At 49.3% G+C, this 27,112-nt stretch overlaps 1 protein-coding gene across 4 annotated transcripts in view; it reads right to left on the minus strand.

The window, feature by feature from the left end:
* The window catches only part of RNF157 (ring finger protein 157), a 63,077-nt gene extending 36,332 nt beyond the window's left edge, over nt 1-26,745 (minus strand). For 3 of the 4 annotated variants that reach the window (XM_016127419.2, XM_016127454.2, XM_016127473.2), the window contains exons 1-2: nt 21,409-21,568; nt 9,504-9,622 (exon numbers count right to left, since the gene is read on the minus strand). In XM_016127419.2, coding sequence (XP_015982905.2) covers nt 9,504-9,622; nt 21,409-21,496 — 207 coding nt within the window. In that variant the 5' untranslated portion in view covers nt 21,497-21,568. Of the gene's footprint in view, nt 1-9,503; nt 9,623-21,408; nt 21,569-26,538 lie in introns of those variants that run through there. The other variant, XM_016127462.2, reaches the window with a different exon arrangement.
* Nucleotides 26,746-27,112: the final 367 nt, after the last annotated feature.

Raw genomic sequence — 27,112 nt, forward strand, 5'->3', positions numbered from 1 at the left:
AGATGGACACGTACCTCACGGTTCCACTTAGATGCGGTGCAGACCAGGAGAGAAGGCGGCATCGCGGCTACCTTGGGTAGGAGGGAGTTCCTGGGAGGGGGCGCGAGGGGAGTTTCGGGGGGCTGGCCGTGTTCTCGGCCTTGATGGGGATGCTGGCCACCGAGGCGTGTTCCCTCTGGAGCACCAGCTGCGTGTGTAAAGACTTGTGGCCTTTCAGTATAGTTTTGCTTCAGTAAACACAGTTTTCCGAAAGGACAAGCCAGCCCTGTATAAATGGCTCTAGAATGATCGCTGAGACATACTGTTCAATTGAAAAGCTAGGGGGTGTGGGGTGCGCGGGGAGGAGCCCAGCCCCGCCCTGGCCAGGTCTTGGCTTCCTGTCTCCCAGCAGCTGAGAATGCTCCCCACGCCCCGCCCACTGCTGCCCCTTCTCCAGGAATGAGGAACCAGAGCCACCAGGTCCACGGAGGGCCCTCTTCTTCCCTCATCGTGCCACCGCAGGACAGCCGGCAGCTGGTGACTCACCGACGGGGCGCACCAGAGGCTGCCCGCTTAACCGCGGGGTGGGGCGGCTCCGGTGCAGGCCGGGCTCCGGAGCGCTCCCCGCACTGGCCGGCCTCCATCAGCCGCAGTGAGCGCGGTCGCAGAGCGCACGCTCGGGTTTGCTTCCGGAAGCCCGGCCTGAGGCTGGCCGCTCCGGGTGGAACTTGGGGGTAGGTCGCCTGCCAGCCAGACGGCAGTGGGGACCCCTCGCTGAGGAGTGTTCTCTGTCCTGCTGTAGCAGTGTGACGGGGGGTTTGCCGTCTCTGGTAGAAGTGGTGATGGTCAGGGCTGCGGGACTGGGTAGCTGTCATTCAGAGCGCGTTGACAGTTTCAGAGGCGGCTCTCAACCGTCGGCAGCCCAGGACAACGGTCGGCCGCCTCCCTGGGCGTCTCCTGCAGGCACAGGACCTAACCTTAAGGAGTGCGGAACTAAAACGAAGTCTGAACTCTCAGCCTCGGCGACTGGCCGAACCGATCAGGACCCCGATGGGAAGCGCCGAGCGCAGGGCTTGAGATGGGGACATCTGTGCGTGTGTACCCCAGAGCTGCGCACCCCGATTCCCAGGGCCTGCACAATGACCTGCGAGACGGAGGCTGCCCCGGCTCACCCCGTGCTTGAAGACTACGCGGCCGTCTCAGACAAGACCAGTGCTTAGAAGACAACGCTTGTCCTATGAAGGACCCGCCCTCCCTTCCCTCCTGGCCACCAGAGCAAAACTGAGGTCACCTCTCTGTATCACTCAGCCGGGGCCCGCTGGGCCTGCTAAGACAGGAGGGGGTTATGGTGCCTCAGGTGCCGTGGGACCAGGCTGCCACACGCACTGGCGGAATCTGCAAGCGTGTGTGACGTGGCTCCCGAGCATGCTGGATGGAGGGGTGTGGAAGATAAAGCTGGAGGAGGGGGACCCTGTTGCCACGGGGACATCCTCTCACGGGACACAGAGTCAGGACCGGGGGCGAGGGCCCTGCGTCTCACACGTGCTGCGGGGAGGGGCCTCCCGGGGGCTTAGAAGAGACCAGACTGCGTGACTGCAGAGCCAGCACAGCAGATTTCGTAAGAAGGGACCCGCAGGCCTGGAGGGGTGGCCTGCTGCAGCGGGTCTCCCACACGGAGCCCCGCCAGTGGCCGTGGCCTTAGGGGGGTGCCGGGAGACGCTCCTCCCGGCCACAGGGTGGGCGCCCCGACGCGGGGCCTGCATTTCCTCTCTGCGTCCCTAGTGATGAAGGCTGTCCCAGAGCAAGACAGAGGACGGATGAAATGTTCAGCGAAGGAAGGAATGGCGGAATGCGTCAATCCACCGATGACCTGTATAACGGGAGGGGGCTGACCGTGGCCTCATGACGCCCAAAGAAAGCCAGTCTCCCCAACTCATACCGAAACCAAATTAAGATAAGAACAGAGAAGAAGGACCAATTTCCGCCTCCTCCTCCTTCCTTCGCCCGGTGCGGTTTCACAATCCGGATTGGCTTCGAAATGCCCACGCCGGGAAGGTGACCCGCGAGGCGAGCGGCTCCTAAAAACCGCGGCTGTCCCCGGGCGTCTTCCCCAGCGACGCCCTTTCCTTGCTCATGAGTTCGGGTCACGCCGCGACCGCGTTCTACCCCGCTCGCCCATCCAGCTCTACCCCGGAGCTGTGACAGGTGCAGCCGGGAAGCATGGGTCTCGCATCTCAGAGCCGCGTGGCCGATCTAAGACGGAGGGACGCCCTGGCTCCCCAGCCTCAGCCCGCGAGGCGTCTTCAGCTAAGGAAAGGAGCAAGCTCGGTTGATGATGGTTTTTGAATTAAAAAAAAAAAAAAAAAGACATAGCCAGTCGTTGCAAACTCTCTCCCCCAAGATACCTCGCTGCCCAGGGAAAGACGCCCGCCCCACCGTGGGGGAGCCCGCGGCGACGCCCCCCTCAGCGACGTGGGGGCGGGCACACCCCTCTGCTCCGCCTCGGTCTGGGCGTGGTCACGAGGTGTTGGTCTACAGTTCCTTTAAAACGTTTAATATGGTTTGTACGCTTAGAAGCATTTCGCAATTCGTAAGAAAAAAAGTGAAAAGAAAAAAAACGACAATAGAAAGGAAATCAAAAGCCGCTGTTGCTTGTTTTAAAAAAATTAGTTAAAAATAGGGAGGTGAACATATCAACTGATTTTGACTTCTTTCGGAGCACCCTTTCTTGTCACGCACGGGTGCCTCGGTCCCCGAGGGGGCTCACCGGCCTCGGTCCCGCTGTCCCCCGCTCGCACCCATGGCTCCCCCGTCCACCCAACGACCCCTCTACTACAGAAACCGGCTCCGTGAAGGGGATGTCTCAGGATGGAGAACCAGAACAAGCCACACGCACATCCCTCTCGCGTGGCCGGCCGCAAGCGCTCGGACCCAACTAGCTTTTCACGGTTGTCTTTATTTTCTGCTGTAACTTATTTTCCGAAGGTGTGGTTAACTTTACAGTTACTGTGGCATCTCAGATTTTATGCTCTTCACTACCCTGACAACAAAAATCTATCCTGCCCTCCGAATAAAAGTAATCGGCTTTTTCGTGTTATCTCTGGAATCAAGAAACAGTGGAAACTAACTCTAGATTAAAGCCTACGATGTGGTTATTTGGAAATATGGCTATGATGTTATCCGCACACTGCAAAACAGACTTTGTTTACACATATTCGGTATTTATTCACCGAATGGCACGAAGCAACTTCCCTTGGAAAAAGGCATTTGAAATAATTTCTTTATCTTTATTAAGGATAAAAAGTAACATAAACAGAATAAGGTTTTTGTTTGTTTTTGGTAAGAATAAAAAACAAACTAATTTTAAAACTGAAGAGCTAAAATAATGTCATTTATACGATTTTCTAAAACGGAACAATCGTTTCTTCCTTAGCCCGACACTGGTGCACACGCTACGCCTTAGGACCAAAGACGACACTCCCGCTCACCACAGCCAAGGGGTGGACGTACCCCAAGTGTCCGTCAACGAACGAACAGACAAAACACGCTCCGTCCACACGGTGGAATCTTATTCAGCCTTCAAAAACGGGAAATTCCGACCCCTGTTACGATATGGATGACGCTCGATGACATTATGCTCAGTGAAATAAGCCGGTCAGTCAGAGAAAGACAAACACCGTAAGACGCGAGGTGCTCGGAGCAGTCGGATCCAGGGAGACAGAGAACGAGGAGGCGGCTGCGGGGGGGCTGGGCGAGGGGGGGCTGGGCGAGGGGTGGGGCTGGGGCATTAACGGCACCGGCACCGGCTTTCGGTTTTAAGAGATGAAAAGATTTCTGGTCACTGGTTGCACAACCACGCGACCGTACTTAGGACTGCCGAACTCCACGTGTGAAATGGTCAAGATGTTAAATTTTATGTCGCAGCTTTTAAAAACCCGAAAAGGTAAAAAGAAAAAAAAAAAAAAGGTTGGGAAGGTTAAGGGACTGGGCAGGGCGGTCGCCTGGGGGAGAGCCTGGACGTCCGGGGAGGTGCGCTGGAAGCTCGGCACTTTAAAAAAATCTTAAGTAAAACCGTCTGTCAACCCTCAAGCCCTTAAAAAAGTATGTGTGTTCCTTCCCCGGTTCAGCATTTTTACAGTTTGGGTTTCCTTTTACTCTCGGGCTGTTGACGAGCCGGCCACATCCGCACCAACCCCAGCTGCACCAACCCCAGCGTTCCAAGGGAGAGAAGCGACCTGGCTGCAGGCCTCCCTGTGCTGATTCTGACTTTTCAGTCATTTTCCACAAGCCCCTGACCACTTCCCGGCCCCGCTTAGCAGGACGAGCCCTTCCTGCAGTTCACTAAAAAAAAAAAAAAAAAAAAAAAGAAAAGAAAAAGAAAAGAAACCTGTTATTCTATGAACTTCCTTCATTCTGCTACTTCCACACGTCCTTCTAGACCTATTTCACGCCTCTGCTCGGCGATAGTCCCTTCTGCGTGTTTTAAGGAAATTAAAATGCTTTTCATTAAGAAAATGAACATGTGTTCACTGGGGGGAAATACCAACAACAAGGAGGGTGCCACGCTGCGCCCCGAGAGTGACCACCGTAGGTGTTTAAAAGGCCTTGTCCTCGTGCGGAGTTTTAAGCACCTATTAATACAAATATGCACGCACGTTGTCATACGCTGTTATTTTTATCAGAGATGAAATTGGACTCCACGTTCTCTACGGCAACTCGCTTTTTTGGGTGAACGATGTGGTGGTCCCCAACGTGCTGGTACCTCGGTTGGATACAGATCCGCCTTGTTTTGGGCCGAATGCCACGTCACGGGACAGACGCCCTGCGATTTATTTCACGAGTCCCGCCCGACGTGTGGAAAACCCAGGCAGCTGGTGTCGCCAGGGAGCTGGTGTCGCCATGGAGTCCGGGAGGCAGACGCGTGGCCTGTGCGTCGTTCCGCGGCCTCGTGTGGCCCGCTAACTCCGCCTCAGTGGCCTTCCCGCTCTCCTCCCGGGGAGCCCCGCGCACCCCTCCAGGTTTAAGGACCCCCACTCCCAGCCCGGCCCCCAGTCTCTCTCACAGAAGTCACCACGGCTCGTCACAGTCAAGGGCAGTCTGCGGCCCCGACACCCGAGCTCAGGGCAGGGCCCGGGCCTTTTCCATCTCTGCATTCCGGCAGCTAGCAGGTGCTAGGACTCGTACAGCGTCTGACTCACAGAATGAATGAATGAGTGAATGAATGAGTGAACGAGTGAATGAATGAAGGGCATCACGACCGGCACACCGCTCCATACGTGCAAAACCCTGCTTCACGAATGGATGTGCTGTCCGGCCCGCCTTGGAGTGGCTCGTTCTCCCCGCACACAGGGTCCAATCTATGGAAACTGGATTTAAGTACAACTTTTGGGTCTATTTCTTTTTAGAGGAAGAAGAGCGGCCTGCCGGTATGTGGCGTGGTTCTCGAGGCCAGCTGTGCAGGGAGCATGAGGAGGACGAAGGGGTCCACGGCGCCCGGGGTCAGGACATGCAAATCAAACAGGGTGCGACTCCAAGTCAACCACTCGCCCCTAAGATGAGGGGAGAGATCTAGACTCAGGCGGAGTCAAGGCGCCACTTGATTTCCTGACCATCCTAAGGTTCGTTCACTCAGCCTCAACTCGGCTCAGAGTTTTAGCCCTAATTTACCTACAAAACAAGATCTGACATAACAAAGGAGCAAAAAATCGGCCCGGGCCTTCCACCACCAGGGAAGGGGAGGGAGGTCTCGATGCCGCATTTAATGACTGTGATGAACAAACACAAGGATCTTAGCTCCCCACACAGGGACCAGCGCAGAGGCCTGCGGGAGCCCCGCCCACCACTTAGAAGTTACCTAAAAACCAGCGACCGAGTCTCTCCACCCAGAACTATCAGCCGCTGCAGAAATGACTGACCCGAAAGGTCAGCAAGTGCAGCCAGCATCGCCCCAGGCTCCTTCCCATCCAGCGGGGTCGGGGCATTTTCCGAGCATTACATTCCTCTCAAGTCAGAACCATCTCCACCTTACCGCTGGGTCATCCGAGAGCCTCGGCGGGAGACCCGCCAAGGCCGCAAAGTGGTACATGGTAAGATGCAAAAAAAAAAAATGTGAAATCTTAACTCGACTCTCCTCAACCATCTTTCTATGCATATGTCTACTCTAGTATTTCAAATCTGACCCTTAAGACCCGATAACAAAGTTGACTCTCACGGCTTATCCTAAGTGGCAGCTCGGTGGTGTCCCAGGAGACACCCTGGGCGGAGTGACAGCTCCATCGAGTGACTCTGATCATGCGGAAATGCCAGGAAATCCCACGATCCCAGCAGCCGGGAAGCCCATGGGATTTCTATGTCACGTAAGAATTTATTCCAACATATTTCACCACTAGCTTTGTTCTCTCTGGAAGAAAGAGCGAGCGGATGGCTTTAACGGACTGTCCCCTCCCCTCCGCAATCTGATGCTCACTTGCAGACACCGGAGACCTGTCACTAGACAGGAGGAGTCAGGCCAGAGTTGAGCCTCAGTCACGGGGCCTTTCCCTGGCCTGTCGTGTGGCACTGGTGAACCCGGAGGTCACGCGGGCGGGCAGAATCACACGCCAAGACAGCCGTCTCGGGAGGCACTCTGAGAGGACACGCCACTACGTTCAGGTTTCACTGCACGCCTCGCAAACTGCCCTCGACGACCTGCTCAGACGGACGCACAGACAGGATGTGGGCAGAGCCCCCACGTCCGCCGGACCTGAGGGCAGAGGTGGCTCCGAAGCTGGACTCCTGGGGTCAGGTCCCGACTCAGTCACTTACGGGCTTCGCAAGCTTCGTTTACACTCTCTGTGCCTCGTGCTCCTCACCTGTGAGCTGAGGGCCTTTCTCATTACGTTGCTGAGGACGAAATGCGATGGCACATCTGAAGAGCTCAGAACACCCAGGACGGGCAAACGGCAACTGTTCAATGAATGTCAGCTGTTATTATTGTTATTAAGTAATATTTGGGGAAAGAAAAGGGAAACGTACCACATTCATCCCATGTACTCTATTTCTACATACCTATCGGAAGTTACGGATTTGCTTTCTTAACCTCAAACTATGATGTCTTCGGAAAACACGTGCTCTGTACAACACGACGCATATTTAATGATTACTACATAAAACGACAGCAACGGAAAGGCCAGTGTCGATGATGCTCCTTTGGGAAAAAGCTTCCAAGTCAAGGTCAGGCCCCTCTCCAGTGATTCCGGACATGCTCGGCCACTCACGGGCTCACTCTGGAAGAGTAAAGCCTGTCAGCCGGCAGAAGAGCCCAAACGAACCTGAACAAGCACTGACTTGTTTTAAAATCATTTTTATGGCCCACGACGGTCAAAAATGCTAAAACAAACAAACAAACAACGACAAAAACAAAAACAAGCAAAAAAACTATTCTGATACCAGAGAAAAGAAAAAATAAAAGAAGAAAGATGCAAAACTCAAGTCCATCTAAGAAGGACGAGCCATTGCCAAGTGTGAGCAGACTCCGGTGAGCGACAAAAAGCTCTTACCTGGCTCTCTCAGAAACAAAAAGACCTTTCTACTCTAACGGCGAAGGTAGTCATAGCGAAATCAAACGGCGGGTATTCGATAAGCATTAGCTGGCACAGCTGAGTCTGAAGCAGAAAGGAGCTGGCAATATTATTATTATTATTATTATTATTATTATTTATGCCTACAGCACCTGGTCTTCCGAGGTGGTCTCCCATCCAAGTATTAACCAGACCCAACTCTGCTTAGCTTCTGAGATCAGACATCGGGCTTGTTCAGGGTGGCATGGCCACAGACCACAGACTGTGGCTCCAATGGGGCGTGAACCCAGGACCTTCTGTGTGAAAAGCAGACGTGCTAACTGCTACACTATGGAACCACATCCGAGAGTCCTACCGCACAAAGAATTAGAAGAGGGGTCACTCCAGATAGAAGGGAAGAAACCAATAAAACCAATGACGATAATGTTTTTTAATCAAAGCTCAAGATGGAAGACCATTGCCAGATTACCCTTCTGAAAAAAACCAACCAACCAACCAGCCAACCAAATGAAAATCAAAGTCTCCAGGGCACTCGCCTATCTGAAAAGCTTCAATGCCCCCCACAGCCTAAAGGAGACAGCCCGAAACCTCTCAGGCGGGGGTACAGAGCCACCACCCACCTCTCCAGTCACCTTTCGCCATTAGGAAATGTCCACTCCCGCGGGATCTGTTTCCTTATTTGTTCCAAAGAGGAGCAAACCATGCTCATTTCGGCTCTGAATCCCCAGCGCCTGTCACAGCACCCGGCACACAGCAGTCGCTCGGTCAGTGTTTGCCGATTCATCGAAGACATGAGTGCTCTTGGGCCTGCCCTTGGCTCCCGGGAAGCCCCTCTCCCACACGTCTGGTGAACAGCTGGCCATTCTCCAAAGCCTCGCTGCACATCCCCCACCTGTCCCCCCGCCCCTCGCCTCTTCTCCTCCCTGGCCATCCCGCCCCCCCAGCCCCGGCCCCAGTTCCTACAGAATCCGGTCGCCTCCCACCTTTATCGCGGTTAAACCTTTCCCGTTCACACGTCCTGCCTGTCCCACTAAACTGGGAGCCTCTGGAGGAAGGCAGGGCATTTTGAAGCAACGAGAAGCAGTGGAGAGATTACTGATCCGTGGCCTAGCACGCCTGCTTATGTGACTTTGGGAAAACTGTAGATCGCCACATTCTTAGGACGGGGCCCGGCACGCGGTACGCGCTTCGTAAGTGCCGGCTGTTACCGGGCTTCGTCTCTCGGAGCTGCGTTTCTCTCTCTAATGAAGTGGGATCGACCTCTGTCATGGAGGTGGAGTTGGGGGTTCTTCACGAAGGTCAGGAAAACGTCTGGCGGTATCCCCGACCCTCCTTAGCACGCAGTGGCCACTCAATAGCCACACGGCAGCTGTTATTACGAAGCCTCGCGCTGGGCGCAGAGAAGAGGCTCCGTGAAAGTCTATGGGATGAGTTGAATGAACCAAGAGAGATACGGGTTAACGTCAACTCGGATTTCGGGGGACGGTTTTCAGCCATTCCTTCAGCAAATCCTTATTAAGAGCGCCCACGAGGTGCCGGGCCCTGCTCTGGCTGCCGGGGTGCGTCAGCGACAACGGTCCTCGCCCTACAAAATGTACATTCTCACGGGGAAGGCGGATGATAAACAGGGCGAGACAGAGCAATGAAAGCTTCTGTGCCACGAGGTGCTATGAAGGAGAATGAAATGCCAGGAGGGGGCGGGCCGGCTGCGGAGCCGGCACCGAGGCAGGGGTCCGAATCGCTGGGCGAGGCCCTGGATTTTGTGAGATGCCCTTGCCCGTGGGCAGACCCTGGTCGCCTTGCCGGGGCTCAGCCTCGAGGGCCAGGAGACCCAGCCCCCAGGGTCCCCCTCAACTCAGACCAAGCTACAGACCCCGCTGAACCGGTGAGCACAGACTGATGCATGTGAGCCTGTTGGAAGCGGCCGCTCGGCCCCGCGTGGAAGCAGACAGGGGACCCCCTTACCGCCACTGGTCTGTTCCCCAGGAAGTTCAGATCGCTGTTCTCGCCGAACAGGTAGCCTTCGGGGTGAGTCGAGTCGAACTTCTCTCCTCCCATGATGAAGTGGCTGGCAAAATAGCTTCCTAGAGAGAGAGACAGAGACAGAGACAGAGACAGAGAGATCAGACAGAAACCAGTCAGACGAAGCCCAGGGGAAGCGGCGACTCAGAAAATGTCGGTCCCTGGAACGAACAGAGCAATCGTCGGCCCCAGGAGAGCTTTCTTCTCCTGCCCTGGGACAATGGCATAAAATAAGCAAAATCGTAACAGTGAGGCTCCAAGACATCAAACGTAAAACGGACCTCTGTCTTCGACATCCTTCATTGACTCTGCTGTGACTAATGCCATCAGCCAAGACACCAGAAGTTCCCACCATGCACATTAATGCACATATGTATTTTGTCCCTGGTTACTCCCCATCCGACGCGTACTCAGGAATCGTGACCACAGATGTCAGCGTGTGCGCACACACGCACGTTTCTGTGCCGACATTTTCACAAGCCAGGTCACGCCTGCACGCAGAGGTCTCAGGGCCCACTCACGGCGCGTGTGTACCTCTATAACCCTCTGCGATAAAGGCTTTTCTTCATTCTTCGTATTTGTTTCAACATGATTGTTTAATAGGAAAATGCAAATTTAAATAATACAGCTGTCTCTGACTTTACCTACCGCTCACCATGCAGATTATGGAATTTAACCGGACAGGACAAGAAGTTTAGTGCTATGAAAGAAAGACACACACATGCATGCGCGTGCGCACACACGCGCGCGCGCGCGCACACACACACACACACAAATGCACACGCACACCCTCGGCATGAGATTCATTAGCAGTGCTGATGGCCCAGGGCGTGGGGACAGGAGTCACGGCAGGCCCTCTTTGCCCCACACTACTACAACAAGAGGCAGTCCCGACAGGGGCCAGAAGCCCCACCAGCCTCACCCGGACAGAGCCAGGAGCCGTGCCAGGGCGCGATGGCGCTGATGAGCCACCCAAAAGGGGTTCAGGTAACACTGCAGATTCCAGCTGGGGACACTTTCCAATGCTGACAATTACACGAACGCTTCTTCACCCACATTTCTACGACCTCGTTCTCCCCTGAGCTTCCGAAATGAAGAGGATCAGACAGTGATGTGCCTTATCGATGCTCTCACACACCCCGGACCCTTGGATTAATATGAAGGGTTTATGGAACAGCAAAAGGCTTCTTTGTGTGCTATACAGCTCTAACTCCCAAAATCAGTCTCAATTTTTGTTAAAGGTTTATAAGCAAACTCTAAAAAAATGAGATCCAAGCATTTCATCGAGAAGCCTGAAACTATAAAAAGTGATATGGCAAATTCAAAAGAGTGCAAACTAGAAATTATAAGAGCCAAAAAAAAAAATTCATTTTTTGAAACTTGGGATTCAGCATCTTTGGCCTGTGAAGAAGCCATAGGAAGGAAGACGGAGAAGAAAATTCTAACAGAAAAACTGAGCCAAATATTCATTTTTGGATTTTCTACACATGGAGCTCTAGTCTAGAAACACCTATTAGGCAACATGACTTGAATAATGTCACTCGACACGTATTGGGGCACTTCTCCAATTAAACAACACTCAGGAAAAAGGTTATTTGCGACTATTTGCAGCCAAAATCAAAGCGATCACTGAGGAACTCTCGACAGTTACCCACCAAAACTTAAAAACAGAAAGAACTGCTGTCTGCAGTGATATGATTCTGCAGGTCATCATTTAGGGAAGCTTAATTATCAATTATTCATGTCCAGCACTTGCTAGCCCTATTTTCCAAGTGCATAATTTATAGGGAAGGGCGGAGCCTATTTGCCTTAAGTAGAAACAGTCATCTCAAATAATTCAAGTCATTTACTGTTGACTCTTGGCAAAATATGTTTTCTGTATATTAGAAACTACAGATTGATTATACATTAGGCGAAATTAGAAAAGATAAAGATTTTACATCGATGACTGATGGGTGGCTTGCCCAGATCATGAATAAAGAATGTGGGACACAGGCCTGGCATGTGGAGATGTTTGGGCGGATTCCAGCATGGGACACACTGAGTCTCCAGGACCTGTGCGGTCAGGTGAGGGATGTAGGGACAATGACATCCACCGAGCGTCAGCTTACAGGAGCCTAGCAAGAGAAGAACGCTGATGGCTTCGGGGGGCTAAAGAAGGTGACACCCCCCTTTTCTGCCATAGTACTAAAAGAAATTATCAGGAAAGCAGTGTAAAGTTAATTGCAGTGTTCCCTTGCCTTAAAAATCAAGAGCACAGATACACAAAGACCTAAAATTCGATGTTCACAGATGAGGAAAGGATTTTTCAGTTCGGTAGAAGACTCAGTCCAAAGTTCCTTTACAAAACTGACCTCCCTTGGGGCACTTAAAATACAAACGCCTCATCAGTCAAAAGGCAAAAGAAACTTCTCCAAAGTTTTGCTTTTTCCTTTCTTTGAAAGGGACCCCTCCAATAACTCGCCCCAATTAGACTAGTGACAAATTGCCAGTCGCCGTTTGCAGCCTGGATACAGCTTTCAATGTGCCCAGGCTGTCTAGAGGGACAAATCAGTGGATTAATGCACGCACAGCTACCACAGCAGCAGACACTAATGCCAAACGCAATCACGGTCCCTGGAAAAAAAATCCCTTTTGGACAGCTTGCGTACATTCTTACTTCTTAGCACGAACTGCGCTCTAAAAACCAGAAATGGTACGGAAAATGTACTTTACTAAAATATCTCTTTGCCTATTTGCTAATAGAAAAAACACATAGGAATAGTAGATAAAGTGCAAGTTTTCCATTATTAGTTAGCTGTAATTTCTTAACCGAAACTCTAATTCGGAATTCTCTGCAAGCGTTAAGAAGACATATTTGTGGCAACCACTTTGCAAGATATACAAATATCGAATCACCACGTTGTCTACCTTAAACTTACACAATGTTATATGTCGACTGTATCTCAATAAAGCTGGAAAAAAAGGGAAGACACAGCGCACGCAGATCTCCAAAATTACATTTAAAACATAAAGTATGAGCGGGAGAAAGGAGGAGGAATTAGGGTTTAATGGGTATAGATTTTCAGTGCTGCAAGAAACAAATTCTAGCTATCTTAACTACTGAACTGTACCCTTAAAAATGGTTAAGATGATAGATTCCATGTTACATACTTTTTTACCACAATAAAAATAAATATCAAGGAAAACCCCGATAAGGTATGGCCCAGAATGAGCAACACTAGTATAAGTTCAGTATTTAGGGACGGGCAAACAGCTGTGGGGGTGTACGGAACGGAGCAGGGAGTGTCGTCAACAATGTCGTGATAGCTACGTGCGATGTCAACTGGGTACTAGTCTTATCGGGGTGATCACTTCGTAGGGCACGTAGATGTCTAATTACTATTCCACACCTGCAACTAATATAATACTGTACATCAACTGCAATTGAAAAGTAAATTTTAAGAGAGTATTACAAAAAGGCATCAGAGGAAAAAAAATCAAATTACTTATAAACCCATTTATCATTCTTCTGCTACTTTGTATTTATAGGTACCCTAGATGTTAACAAACAAAACCTCTAATTTTAAAATAACTTTTCTTTCCAAATCTATGAAATTACTGAACTATGTCTGCCTATAGAAACAGGCTTAGGAAAAACCCCAACTATTTAGGCCTCTAAGTCATGGCCATTTACTTACTGTTATGGCGCTGTTTCAAACTACTTAGGCAAATGCTGTCTGCTCTCTATCTCTGTAAACTTGCCTTTTCTAGGCATTTTATATATATAAATGAACTCGTACGATTATAGTCTTGAAATCGGCTTCTTCCACTTAGCATACTATTTTTGAGGTTAATCCATGTTGTGTAACATGTCGGTAGTTCATCTCTTAAATCACTGGATAGTATTTCACTGTAGAAATACACCTTATTTTGTTAATCCATTCATCAGTTGATGGACATTTGGGTGATTTCCAGTTTCGGACTTGTAAGAGCAATGCTGCTATGAACATGTGCATACGTCCTTTTTGACATGCAAGTCTTCATTTCTTTTGGATAGATTCATAAAACTGGAACTGCTGAATCGTAAATTTACGTTTACCTTTTTCATCAACTGCCAAACTCTTTTTGAAGTGGCTGTACCATTTTACACTCCCATCAGCAATGCACAAGGATCCCAATTTCTCTGCATTTTCACCAACATTTAATATTGTCTGCCTTTTTTATTTTAGCTACTCTAGCGGTTGTGGAGGGCTATCCCATTGTGGTTTTAATTGTTATTTCCCTAAAAACTACTGATGTTGAGTGTCTTGCCACGTGTTTATTAGCTATTCTTATATCTTCTCTGGCGAGATGTCCATTCAACTCTTTTGTCCACCTTTAAATTGTGTTGTTTGTCTTTTTAATATTGAGTCATACGGGTCCTTGATGTTTTGGATAGAAATAATTTATCTATTTGATTTGTGAATACTTCCTTTCAGAAGGTGGCTTGTCTTTTCAATTTCTTAATTTGTCGTTAAAGCAGAAACATCTTCCGTTTTGAAGAAATCCAATTTATCAGTTTTTACTTTGATGGATTACGCCTTTGGTGTCTCGTCAAAGACCTCTTTGTGCAATTTGAATCAAATGAATGTTTTCTCTTATATATTCTCTTAGTGGTTTTATAGCTTAGCTCTTCTATTTATGTCTGTGGTAATTTTTAAAACCAGTTTTATTGAGATATAAGTCACATACTAGATCATCGCCTATTTAAAGAACACAATCCAATAGGGCCTTTTTTAGTATATTCACAGAATTATGCGACTATTCACCACTATCTAATTTTAGAACATTTTCGTTACCTTAAAAAGAAACCCATGAGCAGCCACTTCTTGTTCCCCACCCTCCAGCTACTAGTCACTAACCCATCTTCTGTGCCATGAGTTTGCCCCTTCTGGACATTAAATATAAACGGGCTCATACGACATTGGCCTTGTGCGTCTGCTTCTTTCACTTAGCATTAATATTTTCAAGGTTCGCCCATGTCGTGGCAAATATCAATACTTCATTCCCTTTTATTGCCAAAGAATATTCCATCGTGTGGAGTGACTCTATTTCACTCACCAGTTGTTTCATTCGTCAGTTGATGGACATTTGGGTTATTTCCACCTTTTAGCTATTGTGACTAATGCTGCTAAGAATAAACATTCATGTACACATCTTGAAGTGATTTTTTCCCCCACTTTTCTTGGCTATATATATGCACACACACACACACACACACACACACACACATATAGAGATCTATCTATCTCTAACTATCATCTATCTATCATCTATCTGTCTACCTATCTATTGAGAGAGGAATTGTTTGGTCATATACTAAACAATCATTTGAGGAACTGTCAAAGAGTATTCTAAAGCAACAGTACCATTTTACATTCCGAACAGCAAGGTATCAAGATTTCAATTTCTCCCATCCTCACCAACACTTACTATTTTTGATTATAGTCAGCCTAGTGGGTGTGAAGTTGTATCTAATTGTGGCTTTGATTTGCATTTCCCTAATGGTTAATGGGACTGAGGATCTTTCCATGAGCATATTGTCTATTTATTTATCTTTATTTGGAGAAATGTCTATTCAAGACCTTTGCTCCTTTAGTAATTGGTTTGTCTTTTTTTGTTATGAAATTGTACAAGTTCTTTATATATTCTAGATACATGGGCTGTAATGATATGTATGATTTGCAAATATTTTCTCCTGTTCTCTGGGTTGTGTTTTCATTCTCTGATTTATTTTGAGTTAATTTTCGGTGATGTGAAAAAAGGGTCTAAATTCGCTTTTTGCTTGTTAATATCCAGTTGTCCCAGCCCCATTCATTGAAAAACTCTCCTTTCCTTGTTGCACTGTCTTGGTGGCACTTCTGTCAGAATCAATGGACCATAAAGGTAAGGATTTGTCTCTGGCTTGCAGTTGTTACACTGGTCTATACGCCTTGCGTGGTGTTAGTAACGCACCGTCTTGATTACTCTGGCTTTATAGTAAGCTTTGAACGTGGGCAGTGAGCGTCCTCCAACCTCGTTCTTCCTTTTCAAAGTTGTTTTGGATAGTCTAGGTCCTTTGCATCTCCATATAAATTTTCAGATGGACTGGTCAATTTCTTCACAAAAGTCCGTTGGGATTTTTACAGGAATGCACTCAATCTTTAGGTCGGCTTGGAGGACACGGGCATCTTAACAATATTGTTTTCTAATCCGTGAACACCAAGTGTCTATTTATTCATATCTTTTTACACTTCTTTAGTTAAAGCATTTATCTTGGCAACATTTTAGAACCTTCACAGTACGAGTCTTACACTTATGTTAAATTTATTCCTATGAATTTTTTTCTTTTTGCTGTTATGAGAATGGAGTTGTTTTCTTAATTTTGCTTTCAGATTATTGCTTCTCTATAAAAAATACAGTTGATTTTTGTATGTTATCTTGTACCTGCAACCTTCCTAATTTGTTTATTAGTTCTATTAGGTTTTATGTGTGGAATCCTTGGTATTTTCTATATATAGGATCATGTCACCTGTGAAAAAAGACAGTTTTACCTCTTCCTATACGATGTGGATGCCTTAAAACTTCTTTTCAAAGTGTTTGTTTTGACATATTTAGTAGCTAGACTCTCCGGTCAATACTGAATGGCAAAAGCAGACATCCTCGCCATGCTCCTGATCTAGCAGGAAAGCATTCTGCATTTCACCATTACACAGGACGCTAGCTGTGGGCTTTTCATAGATGTCCTTTATCATGTTGAGGAAGTTCTTTTCTATTTCTAGCTGGTAAGAGGTTTTATCATTGATGGGTGTTGCATCTTATCAAACATTTTGTCTGCATCTATTGAGATGATCATGTGGGGATTTTTTCTTTATTCTACTAATATGGTGTATTGACATCGATTTTTCAGATATTAAACCAACCTTGCATTCCCGGGATCTATCCCACTTGGTCATGGTAGAGTCTATATTCCTATTTGTCTCTGTATGCATGCATTCTGCCTCTGACCCTAGATGATAAGCTCTGAAATTTTAGAAGGAGCATAACTTTTGAATAATGATTTTTAAAAACTGTGGTTTTTGGATATTTTAAAAAATATTTTTTCACTGCACGAGCACTCTTTCAGCAACTTAAAATTCGAGCTTAGCATTTACTTGGTAAGACTAATTCATTAAAATGGGAAGCTACTATGATCGGTAACGTTTATGCGTCACCTTGGCTAGGCTATGGTGCGAGCCCAGGGTAAACACCAGTCTAGATGCTATTGTGAAGGGTAACTGCAGATGTGGCTGACGCCCATAATCGACTGACTTTAAGTAAAAGTGATAACCCCTTGATAATGTGGGTGGGCTTCATCCAATCAGTTGAAGGCCTTAGGAGAGAAAACTGAGGTTCCTTGGGGAAGGATTCTACCTGAAGACTTTGACATAGGAACCCTGCCTGAGTGTCTCGTCGGCCGGCCTCCCCTACAGATTTCAGACTTGCCAGCCCCCACAATCACATGAGCAAATGCATATGTATTGTTTCTCTGGAAAACCCTGACTCATACAGCCACCAAACAGCTTGTGTTGCTAATACTCCCTTCTGTGACCCACACCATGATTTACAAAGTTGCCTTGAGGGCTTCTACCCTGCTGCTCGTCCCAGGTACCGAAATCACTGAGCACAGGATCAGAATCAACATACTGGTGCATAGCCCAACGCGTGTTATAGAGCAGGTGTTCGATAATGTACATGAATAGTAACACACAGAAAGGGAAGAGAGATGCTAAAGAACAACATAAAATAACTACTATCGTGCACAGAAACCGAACGTCCTAAATCTTAAGATAAAAATCCAAAAGTGAAAGAAATTGGTCTGTTCTCAATAATGTACAAAGTAGGCAAAATTACTGGAGTTTTCAAAAGTGACCAAATTACCACATTTTAAGTGTTTGAAAAATAACAGTAGCATTTCAGCTCTTGATCTGGGTGACTCATCAATAAACAGAAGAACATTTAGTTTTTTTCTGGAATTAAATGTATTTACTATGAATTTTAGGAATCTACTTAATTTTAAAGTATCGATCAAACTGTGGCAGAACGAAATAACCATCATGTAATAAGTTCCATATTTTTAAGTCCCTGGTTTCAAAACTAATATTAAATCGATGGTCCCAAAAGCTAAGAGAAACTTATAACTATTTGACAAACAACTTATTACCTGTGCTTCAAAAACTGCTCTTACCATAAGACAGACCCATTTGACAAACATATGTATAATCAATCTAATGTAACAAAAATTCAGAGAATGATGATGATAACTGCTCAGGACTCGGATGACCATTCTGAATTAAGCAAAATGAAATATACTTAAGCAAAATGAAATACTCCTATTTGCTCAAATATGTAGTGGGAAATGAACTAGATTTATCAGGTACTGAATTAAAATGGATTAAATGGTCTTTATAGCATGCTGATTTCTCCCTGGATGGAGAAAACAAGCTTAATGCTTTTATCAATGTGGATATCCCTTTCAAGAGATGGCCATGCATGCATTAAAAACCACCTCCTCAGCAGAGCCATACCTTTGCTAAACAAATGATGACAGGCTTTTAAAGAAGCAAAGATCTTGGAGAAGGATTTAATATCATTATGTGGCATCTAACTCAAAAATGACAAAGGCCAAATCAAATGCAGAATAGTGCTATAAATAGCTTTCTATGCTATTGCAGACATAGTATAGAGAAACAAACTCCCACCATACCTAATTACTTAAGTGATTAGTATTCATGCATTTATTAACAAATCTAAAATCCACCTAAGGACATATGTGTAACATTAATCATTTCTGCATTGTTTGCAATAGTAAAAGACTGAAAAAAAAAAAAAACTCCCAAATGTTCATCCATAGGAGACTGTCAAAAAAAGCAATGGCATGTGTATATGAAGGAATACTACATAATTGTTTAAAAAGAACCAAAAAACTCTCCAATATGGAGATCAAAAAAAAAAAAAAAGATCTCCAGTATCTCTGAAGGTGAAAAAAAACAAAACAAAAACCAATACATGGAGCAGTCTCAATAGTGCGCTATGTAACAGGTGCTCAATAATGTGCATTATTGGTAATAGAAAGAAAAAGACACTAAAGAACAAGAGAAAATAACTTCTATCATGTGAGAAAATCGAAGGTCCTAAATCTTAAAATGAAATAGCTTGTACGTACGTAAGAAACTCTGAAGGAAACCCGAAGCAGTTACAAAAGGATGGGGAGCGTGTGGGAAGTCAGCACTGGGATTCTGGACAAGCGCAGTGAGAACAAGGCTTTCGCGGGATGCCTTTTCATTCTCTCAAACTCTGAACCATGTGACTATATCAGTTATTCAAAACACAAATAATTCTAAATAATTTAGGCTAGTTCATGTTCACCAACCCTTATTTTAAAAAAAAAAAACCCAAAAAGCTACAAACCCAAGTTCCAACACGAAAGTAGCTGTTCTCAATAATTTTTCAACGTCTCCAGTTCAATGTACGTACAAAATTAAAGGTTTTCTTTAAAAATACACAGCACCTGCTGGGTGCTGTGACCATCTCTACGGGGTGGATGACAGTGCTGTTTTCTGGAATAACTAATTCACAGGCAATAGTTTCGGAGACTTTACAGCGTCAGTCACCTGGAGAAAGCGGACCCTGCTGTTTGCTTTGTTCTGTACCAGTCCCCAAGATGAGGACACTTTTCAAAATCAACCCAGTTTGATGTCTCGACAGGGACTTGCCTCTGAGTTTTGTTTCAGTTCTGATGCAGAATAGGCTCCATTCCACAAATGATCAAGGACAAGCTCAAAATCTAATTCCTTGTGAAAGGCAAAGGCTGATGGTTTAGTAGGGAGAGCATTACTTTCTGGGTCAGCCTGGCCAAACCAATTCATTTCTTTGGGCCTTCATTTTCTCACCAGCAAAATGAGCAGGTCTTGAGCCAAAGTATTCTGAAGGTTCCTTCAGGTCTAAAATGCTATAATCCCATTAAAGCTAGGTCAACTTAAAGATCAGATGAAGGGTGAGAGATGCTTCTAGACTGGTACATACATGCAAGTTCATGAAAATTTTCAAGGACACAATGATTTGCTGGCTGGGACATGAATGTTCTGATTCCTATTTTCTGTGTTTTACCTTCAACATAAATAATTTGGTCCGCTTGATGCAAAGATTTCTCATACAAAATTTCTGATTAAAAATGAGTTACGATGAGATAAAATTTTAACAATATTGGTCGAGTGGAGAGGATTACTTAAAACTGTAAGTACTGAGTGTGCTGGTTAAGAAGAGTTTTAGTTTGGTCCATTATCCTTTCATTCTCATCATCCAAGATTCATACTTGTGTCAATATCACTTGGGGACTAGCCTGCCAGTGATTTACCTACGCCAATTCCCATGTGTAACGGAGGGCTGAGTACTCTTCTGTGGCAGCAAACTACTGAAAACTCCAAGCTCAGCAAAACATGCGCCATATTCTGATCAATAAAAGCTAAGTGATTTCAAAAAAAAAAAAAAAAATTCACAAATACTCACGCATATTTTCATCTAGTAAAAAGCTAAATGCATGCTTCCTTTACCACTGGTTTCATACAGTCATAATTAGCTAGAGCTAGATTAAAACACAAATGAAAAACAAAAACAAACAAAACCCACAAATTACCCACAGCTTTATCTTAAGACTCTTCTACAACGGCTCTTAAATGTATTCATCTCTGCAAAGATTCACTCTTTGGCACAAAAGCGGCGAGAAACACAGCTCCGGCAGACACTCCGCAGGGGCGCGGGTTCATTGTCTGGTCCCTGTGTTTACCTGGCGCAAACTGGACACACTGCTGAGAAATCAGTTCATCTCATTAGCATGTCTTTATTCTACAGTCCAATCCTGACACCTCTCCAAGATCAGCCAAATCCTCACCAGGTCCTAAGCCAAAGAGAAGCTGGTAGTCATGGGTCCCCAGCGGTCTTGAGAAAAGCAATGAAAAGCAAAGAGCAGAGAGTTAGGTCATGCAGCAGCAGCTCAGAATTGGCTGGTGCTCAATCCACTTGCGAGTCTCTCTCCTTTGCTGTCAGAAGCCTCCTCTCTCTCCAGAGCCTATGCCGCAACCCGGAGGCTGGAGACATTTATCTTATTAATGATTCTGAAAACGAACCTAGTACTTCCATACATTTTAAATACCTGTGCCCCGTCCCAGACCCACCCCTATTCCAAAACTCAGGCTTGCAGCTACTCTGGCAAAGGGACAGCCCGGGTGACTCTGATACTCCCGGTTCCCGAACATTTCTGTTACACACTTCTTTTCTCCTCTGACAGCTGCTTGAAAAGCACCAGCCCTGCCAACGCCTCTTCGGCCTCCATCCTCCAGCAGGCAGTGGAAGCTCTGCCCTGAGAAACCGAATTCAAACCCGTGCCTGTCCCTCTCCGGAAGCCAGGATGCGCCGACCAGGGTCAGCACCTGGCACGGGTGCCTGGTGGGGATGCCAAGGCAGCCTGGCCCAGCCCTCAGCTCCCCGGGGAGGGAGGGCCCAGGGCGGGAGGGAAGGGGACCGGCTCCCGGCACCCTGCCCCTCGGGAGCCGCAGTACCCCGGCACACGGCACGCGCCTGTCGCAGGACGAGCTGCGTGCAGGCCGCTCGCGTCCTGGGGCGGACTGGGTGGCCGCCGCGGCCACCCCGCCAAGGCCCCTCAGGCACCCCTGCACGCCTCTCCTCGATGTCCTCCCTCCCAGGTCGCTCTGCAGCGACGGGGGCCCCCTCGGTCCCCAAGACCTGCGGGACCCCGGCGCAGGGACGCCGCGCCCCCTCCCCAGCCCGGGTGGCGCCCGCCCGCCCTCACCGGACTTGGGCGGGTAGCGGTACACGGAATTGGACGGGATGTCCACCTCCTCCACGCCCGCGTGCTGCCGGCTGGTCAGGGCGCCCATGGCCGCTGCGCCCGCGCCGCCCCGGGCGCGTCACCGCGGCCGCTCGCCCCGCACCGCGCGCGGGGGTGGGCTGCGCGCCGCGGCCGGCGGGGCCGGGGCCGGGGCCGGGGCGCTGCGGCTCTGGCGGCGGGGAGCCCCCGGCGCGCCGCGCACCATCGTCCGCGGGCCCCCGCGGCGGCGTCCTGTGCGCAGGGGTCTTCGTCTTGGCCGGGGGCGCCGCCGCCGCCCTCGGGCCGCGTGATGTCAGCGGCGGCTTCCGCGCGGGGACCGCGGCGGCCACGGCCAATGGCGCGGCGGGGCGGGCGCGGCCGCGCGGCGCCAGCCAATGGGCGGCGGGGCGCGCGGGGGCCGCGGCCGGGGGCCGGGCGCAGCGGCCCCCCGGGGGCGCGCACAGCCGGGGGCGCGCGGCCTCGCGGCCGGGGTGGGGGGCCCGCCGCGGGGCGTCTGCACGGTCCGCGGCCGGACGCCCCGCGCAACGCGCCCGCAGCGCCCCGGCCGCGGGGGCTCGTGGGGACGCGGGCGTCGGGAGCAGAGGGGCCCGCGGCGGTGGCGCCTCGCACGCCCCCAGCGCCTCGTCCCTAAAGCGCTCGCCAACCCCGTTTCCCAGGGGCCAGGGAGATATGAATCAGGGCCGGTGAGCCACGAGGGACATGTCACCGTCCCTCGCCCGTAGCTCCTTTCAAAGCGCCGAGCTCTCCAGATGCTGTTCACGGGCCCCTTGGCCGGCTCGGCTGGCCCGGGGGTCAGGAGAGCATCAGCGCCAGATAAGAGGGAGACGGTCGGCCTCTGACGGCACGTTTGGGAAACTCTGGAAATGACTGGAAGAGAGACGTCAGCTCAGGGGAACGCAGGCGGCCGGGGACTCTTGAAAACACACCAAACAGCTTAATTACAGACACTTGTGCGTTAGACCTTTCGTCGTATTTGTGGGTCTAGAGTCTCTCTCTCTCTCTCTCTCTCTCTCTCTCTCTCTCTCTCTCTCTCTCTCTCTGTCTCTCTGTCTCTCTCTGTCTCTCTCTCTCTCTCTCTCTCTCTCTGTCTCTCTGTCTCTGTCTCTGTCTCTCTCTCTCTCTCTCTCTCTCTCTCTCTCTCTCGTCTGAGAGAATAGACTGATCAGCGAAAATTTCAACTGCTGGAACATGACTTCACAACTCTTCAACATTTTTAAAGTACAGTTTGGAGTGTCTGGTCCTCTCGATTAAGTTTATAAAGCCATTCGATAGAGTCTATAGCTTTTTCCTAATGATATTTTGCATTTTTCATCACTTTCTTCTTAGCAGTAGCCGCAGACCTGGGGCTAAAGGTGCCCACGCCCGGTTGCCTTGGTTTTCTCGGCGAGCTCCGGATGGCGGGAACACAGCTCTGTCATTTACACTGGCTGACACTGAGGAAGCCGGAGCTGCGGGGCAGGTGCCTGGCTCTGACACACTGCTGGGCAGCCTCTCCCAGCACGGGGGGCTCCCTGGCCCTCCCTTCCGCCCCTGCCCCCCAACCCTTAGAAGGCCTCAGACCTGCCTTTGGGAGGGAACTGGCGTCCTCCTTGATACACCTTTTCCCACACGCAGGTCCTGCCTTGTAATTACCGAGTAAAGGTAAACAAGTCATGAAGAATCGAGAACTGCTTCTCACAGAAGGCCTTCAGCACGTCGCAGAGTCAGACGATGCCTCGTGATCCCGGGCTCTGTTCGGAAGCCTTTGTTCTTCCTGCTCCCAGCAGTTCGTGAAGGGGGCACCATCCCCTGGAGGGGGTTCGCAGATTCGCGGGGAGGGTTTCTTCCCAGCCGGAGCCAGGCGACAATGTGGCGGCTCATTCTGCCAGCCCAGTCTTGTTGCCTGCAAGGAAGGATCTGTTCTGGTCCCACCTCGGCCCGCTCTGGGCCTGGGCAGCGGTTCATTCCCCAGCTTGGATCACACTCCCCAAGCTTAGAACTAGGTTCCTCCTCCCGTGAATGAGTCATGAATCCAGTGCTTGGAACGACAGAGATAAACATAGAACAATAACATGAGTGGGCAGTAACATTGTTGAGCACTCTCTGTGCCTGGCCCTGTTTTTAAAGCTTTTGCACGTACCGAAGCATTCATCCCTCACAGCAACCCTATGAAGTACATGCTAGTAACACCCCCATTTTGCAGTTGAAGAAACCGAGGCAGAGAAAAGGCACTGGGTTTTGAGCTGCACAAATCAAGACCCTAACCACCTGTGTACCTTTGGACTAAACTCTGTTTCCTCATCTGTAAAACAGCCCCGCCCTCGCTGGCTATTGCGAAAGAGGAGTAAGTAAGATCAAGGCTCAGTTAGAAGCAACAACCAGCTGCCTAGTTCACGAGGCAGAAGAGAAAAGCTATGAGACGGGGTATTTCAGAGAAATTCTGGATCAAAGAGACTAATTGAGTTAGAGTCCCACGTTCTACAATGTAATCACATAGTGTTACAGTTTGGAAAAAGAGAACTTCCGCCTGCGCCTATGGTAAAGGGGAGATAAGCAGCCAAACCTCGGAGCAGCACCTCTGGGCAGCCAGTCCCGCATTCCTCTCTGGTCCTTCCTTGGCGCCACTTGGCTCGCTTGCCAGAGGTCTAGGCCAGGGAGAGGGCCTGAGGGAGAAGACGGCACAGACAAGGGGAAAAAAATCCAGAAGCGACTGCCATCCAGAGAGCCATAAAAATGCTTTTAACGTGAATAAGCGGTCTGGGGAGAGGTGGCACAGCGTGCAGAGGGAAATGACATGCAAAGACCACGCATCCTTTGTGTAAATAGCCTCACAGCACCCTATCCGCTTCCGCGCAGTGGATGCAGCCCTTGGGAGAAAGCCGGCAGAGAACCCGGCGTTGAAGGGTCACAGGGATTTTCTCTAAGCATCCGTGGAAGGCAGGGAGGGAAAAGCCACGTATTTCATCAGCTCCGAGCCCTTCTTCTCAGCCTTGGGTCCAAGAGAAAAAGGAGAAGCATAGGGACGAGTCATTTCTGGGTCGGCTCGTCCCTTTGGGCTTTTAATTTTGTTCATTTTCGCTGTCCTGGTTTCAGCTCACCTTTGCAACATATCCACTCATCTCGACGACTGCACAGATGCCTCTAACAGGAAGGAGAGAGAGCCTGCAGGCGGAAAGCTGACAGACGCCATACCCTGTGCGGCTCAGCACCCCCAGGCAGCAGGCAGGGCCCGGCGGGGGGCTAGGACAGGCCCCTTCTTGACTATCTGCTTTGCCGTGTTCTGCCCTGTTAAGGCGATGGAAAGATTGGAGTCCCGGATGTTCTGAGCAAGCACGGGGTCTCCCCAAAAGAGAGGGGGCCCAGTCACGAACCACACGCAGCCCCTGATCCTAGCTTCAGCGGATTAAAGCTGAAACCACCGGCTACACTGACGCTGGCAGAGGAGGCCCCATTCTAAACGCTTTGGGACCCGGCAAACAGTTTCTGGCACCCTAAGGCTCCATGGGGGAAAATGACCTTGTCCATTAGGAAATCGGCAACCCGACTTTCCCATTTTGCTCCCTGCCAAGTGCGAATTCCTCGCTAATTTTCTCCTCGGCTAATAGGAGGTCTATCGGCTGCAGACTTCAGTTGGGTTTGTAGCTTCTTAATCCAGTTAAGACCCAACTGAATGAAGACGTTTACACTGCCCAGTGTGTCTGGGCCCAGGGCGAGGAGAGTAAGCGCCCAAGGTGTAACCTTTAAGCTGATGCTCACCCTCAGTGTCAGAAAGGTGCCTCACCTGCCTCGCCCTCATTCTGGCCCTGCTGCCCAGGCATCTGGCATTTGGAGAGATGCAGGACCTGGGACATTAATCCTATTCAAGGAGCGGTGTAAAGAAATTAGTTTGTTCTATTTTGCTTTTCTTTAGTCCCAGATCATTTGAAGCCAATACCAGACCCCATCGGCCCTGCCCTGCTTTTGGTCTTGAGCTCAACTCCACGGGGCCTGCACGGTCTGAATGATCAAGTCGACGTGAGTATCTTACTCAGCCCGGTGTGCGTGGATCAGCGGCCCCCTCTGCCTTTCCCGGTGAGCATGCCGGGCAGGCAGGCAGCTCGGCATCTTTCTCCTGTTACCCAGAGAAACCAGACTGCGGAGGAGGCAGCATGGTGACAGCCCCCACGGCGCTCCAGCAAATGCTCGGCTGTGATCCTTAGACAATCAACGGGGGGAAATGAGAACAAATTGTCTTCCTTCTCCCAGGGTTTCTTGATGGCGTGTGTCCTGGCTGGAGCATCCCATCTGGAAGGAGCCTAAAGGTTATCTACTCTAGTCCCTCCTCACCCTAAAGATGAGGCAGCTGCAGCCTGGCTGGGGGAAGGGACTTGCCCAAGGCCACACATTCAGAAGCCGGGATCCCGGGCTCCATGGCTGGGCCTTGCTTTGGAAAACCCGCAGTGCTGGTTTGGTTTCTTGTTTTTGCAGGGTAGGCTGCCTTCCAGAGCCAGTGTTAAGAGGACAAATCGACTCAAGGACAAAGCTCAGAACCCGACACAAGTGCCTCGCTTGACACCCAACGAACTGCCCTGACATGGAGTTATCACAGGCATGTCGGAGCCGGAATAAGGAAGGCACGGAGCGTCTCTCGCCGGAGTCCCCCGCAGCCTCCAGCCTCCCTCCACTCCTCTGAAACTGGAGATGGTCACCTAACTCCACCCAGCGCAGGAACCCGAGGGCAGATGAGAAAAGAGGGGTGAGCAGCCACCGAGGGTTAGATCAGGTTCTCAGCAAGTGGGTTAGAAGTGTCACATGCACACTAACAGTGTGTCCCCGCTAACCCCTGAGTACAGGCTAAAGTCTTCCACCCGCCAGCCATCGAATGAGTTGATTTTTACAATGGCATTTATTCCTGAGCTAATTGCTCGTCTGTTTAAGTGATAACTGCTATCCTCATTAGCGCATTTCAAAGGCTACGGTCCTTGAGCCCGACAGAGTAATAAACAGACACTCCTCACTGCTGTGGTTCTCACAGTAAGCTGCTGGAAGCCTTAGATCTTTTATATGCACCTTGAGATGCACGGTTATTATATTGCTTAGTGGTTATTATATCACGTAGTTGTACACTGTTACCTTTTACATGCCGCGATGAAATCTGTGTCTGAGACGAGGTCTGGCAGTTTCGTCAGCTTCCCCTCTGGTTCGCCTCCCTGCTGGTCCTCTCTCCTCTCTCATCGTTTTTAAAAATCACTCCGAGGTTAACGTTCCTGATCTGAAGCTGTCATCCTATTACTCCCGTGCCCGTATCGCCTTCAGTGGCTCCCTCTTACCTTACAGAAGTCACTTCGTCTCTGAGCCCTTCCCCCCACCCCCACTTCCTCACAAGCCCCTGCTCGTACCCTGAATGCAGCCATCACGCCTGCCTGTGTGCTGACGCGTGAAAAACTTCATGCGTACCCTTTCCACGCCTGTGTGCCAAGGCAAATCCCGCTCAGCCGAAGTCCAGCCTTTACCACAAAGCCACCTGCGACAACCGTGGCCCTCCTCGGAAGTCTTACTGTATAACTCATTGGATACTTATACGCTGAATATCCCCAGTCCCCAAAGGCAGAAGGCATTTAAGGCTCTGGAGCCAAATAGAGTAAGATTCAAAACCCAGCTCTTCTCTCTTTGTCTGTGTGTCTTGGGAAAATTCCTCAGCCTCTCT

This window comes from Rousettus aegyptiacus, unplaced genomic scaffold, assembly GCF_014176215.1.
Source record: "Rousettus aegyptiacus isolate mRouAeg1 unplaced genomic scaffold, mRouAeg1.p scaffold_m13_p_6, whole genome shotgun sequence".
Classification (NCBI taxonomy): domain Eukaryota; kingdom Metazoa; phylum Chordata; class Mammalia; order Chiroptera; family Pteropodidae; genus Rousettus; species Rousettus aegyptiacus.